Below are 2,143 nucleotides of genomic sequence, written 5' to 3'. Positions count from 1 at the left end.
ACTAAGCTCAAAATCTCCCATTCTCCAAAACGCAACCCACTACGCATCAAAGCTTGAAATTTCAGGTGGACGCTAGACCATGAATTTTGTATAAAGTCTAAATTTTTTTGTACTCCGAATAAGTTTCGAGTTTGCATTCCAGAACTTCAGCTGCGAGAAGTCAAGAAATAAATTGACTTTATTTCTGATGCGCATAGAGCAGCGATATATGTGTTTTGGAGATGTTGACGCAACCCAATCGGTAAGAAAGTCAGACGCAATTTCCCATCCTCAGCAGCCCACCAAATAAAAGAGGCATCTTGAAGGTTCATACTGACACGACAGTATAAACTTTCGTAATTGAGCTATAAAGTCCCGAAGTATTCTTTAATCATAGTCAGCTGCTATACAAAGCTATACATGCGTGTTTGCATCTAATTCTATATGCGTAAGGCATTTATTTTTCGAGATATAGTATAGATAGGACACAACCCGCAGGAAAAGACATTTAAAGAAACCTCCTTTAGTATCCAGCTGAAAATTTATGGTAAATGCAACCCACAACATTCTAGAAGCATCGTTGGTTGAAGATTCGTCCATTGGACAATCCTGGACAATCCTCTGGGCAAGGTGGTAACAACTCAATGGCTGGGCGCCGTATGATGGGAATATTCTGTGAACTGGATCTTTATATTTTACATAAGCGGAGTTTCGGATAAGAGACGGAATCAGAGATATGCAGGAATAACTGGGCGGGCTGAATAATTATTTAGCCTCATAAAAAAGACTCATGTGGCTACTACACAAAACGTGTGTATTTCAACCTAAATAAACAAGTCAAGAATCGGAAACCTGATGAACGTTGCGAAGGTGTGATCGACGAAGCAATCACACCTTCAAGTGATAATACACGGAATGCAGACGTGAGGCCTTCACGACCGTGCAATGGTGCTCTTGATTTGTATGCGGCAAAGGAAACTTTGCAGTAACAGTCCGATTGTTTTAAGTGTTATGCCTAACAATCACTTTGTAGAGCTTGTACGGCGTGGATTGGAGGACCGCTCGAAGCCTCCTTTACAGTCTCTGGATATCAGAGGTCAGGTCAAAGGACCTTCACACTAGAGTTTCGTATGCAAGAGGTCTTTATCATTATAAAGAATGAACAGTAGTCGAACGTGCGGAGTGACAAGCAGTGTGAGGCATGCATTTAATTATGTTGCTTGCTAAAGAAGTCATCACGGATTCAACTGGGTCCAAGCCCGCACATCATGGTCGTAAGCATTAATTAGCTGCCTGTCTGGCGTCAGGATTGACAGCACCGCGTCGTGCGAAGACTGACCGATCCGTGCAACAAACATGCGGTAGCTTCTACCTCGCCATACATTGCGTCAAACACGTCCTGGATACTGGCGCACTTTATTTCAGGTCATTACAGCTGCAATTATCTCTTACGAATTCGGGTAACATATAAACCGTCAATACATCGGATTTGGTACGATACTTCCATTAGACGCAACTATCAGCTGACTGTTAATAGTAAAACGACCGCCATAAACGATGAATTATAATGACAATTGCGGCTGGTTACTAGACTGCACGATATTTTACTAGTCGCCACGTTCGGGCCATTTTATTGGAGGGTGAGCCAGTGAGGAAATATCGATGCCGAAGGTCACGTTGTTAATTTTACAACGATTTTGATCTCAATTTAGCTTTTAACGTTCAAACCACCACATTTAAAAAGCCAAGCACCCTTGTATGTTTCGTTTACTTTCGTGTAGTCAGTTTCTAACGTACATGCCTCAGTTTTAAGTAATATTTACTGCAACCTGTAGCGGGGTTACACGTACCCTGGTAACAGGAATGTGTGTCACACGAGATGTGTGTGGCTACCTAGCCAGTAGTTATGCATGTATTTAGATTTTCCTAAACTAAATATATATAGTAAAACCTAAGCTTTTAAAATTAGGATAAAAAAAGGAGAATAAAAAAATGCCCGAACTTTTGCCATATACAAACTACCTACCCATTAGGTTCGATCCAAGGACCTTTGCTTGTATTTTGCTAGCGCTCTACCATCTGAGCTAATGTGGGACCTGGTTAGAAGTCACGTATTATTTAATTTAGCTTTAATTGGTTAATATTAAATTGAATGGTTATAGCA

The 2,143-nt window shown here is 40.9% G+C and overlaps 1 protein-coding gene across 1 annotated transcript; it reads left to right on the top strand.

Annotated features, from left to right (window-relative positions):
• Nucleotides 1-187: 187 nt before the first annotated feature.
• PHALS_02598 (uncharacterized protein) lies at nt 188-698 on the top strand (the record flags this gene model as incomplete). Its single annotated transcript, XM_024717011.1, has 2 exons — nt 188-241; nt 552-698. 2 exons carry the CDS (start codon nt 188-190, stop codon nt 696-698), a joined length of 201 nt encoding a protein of 66 aa, XP_024582552.1.
• Between the last annotated feature and the right edge of the window lie 1,445 nt (nt 699-2,143).

Source organism: Plasmopara halstedii (assembly GCF_900000015.1).
Source record: "Plasmopara halstedii genome assembly, contig: Scaffold_2061, whole genome shotgun sequence".
Lineage (NCBI taxonomy): Eukaryota > Oomycota > Peronosporomycetes > Peronosporales > Peronosporaceae > Plasmopara > Plasmopara halstedii.
Note: the sequence above shows the minus strand (reverse complement) of the source record. Positions and strands in the feature narration are given on the sequence as shown.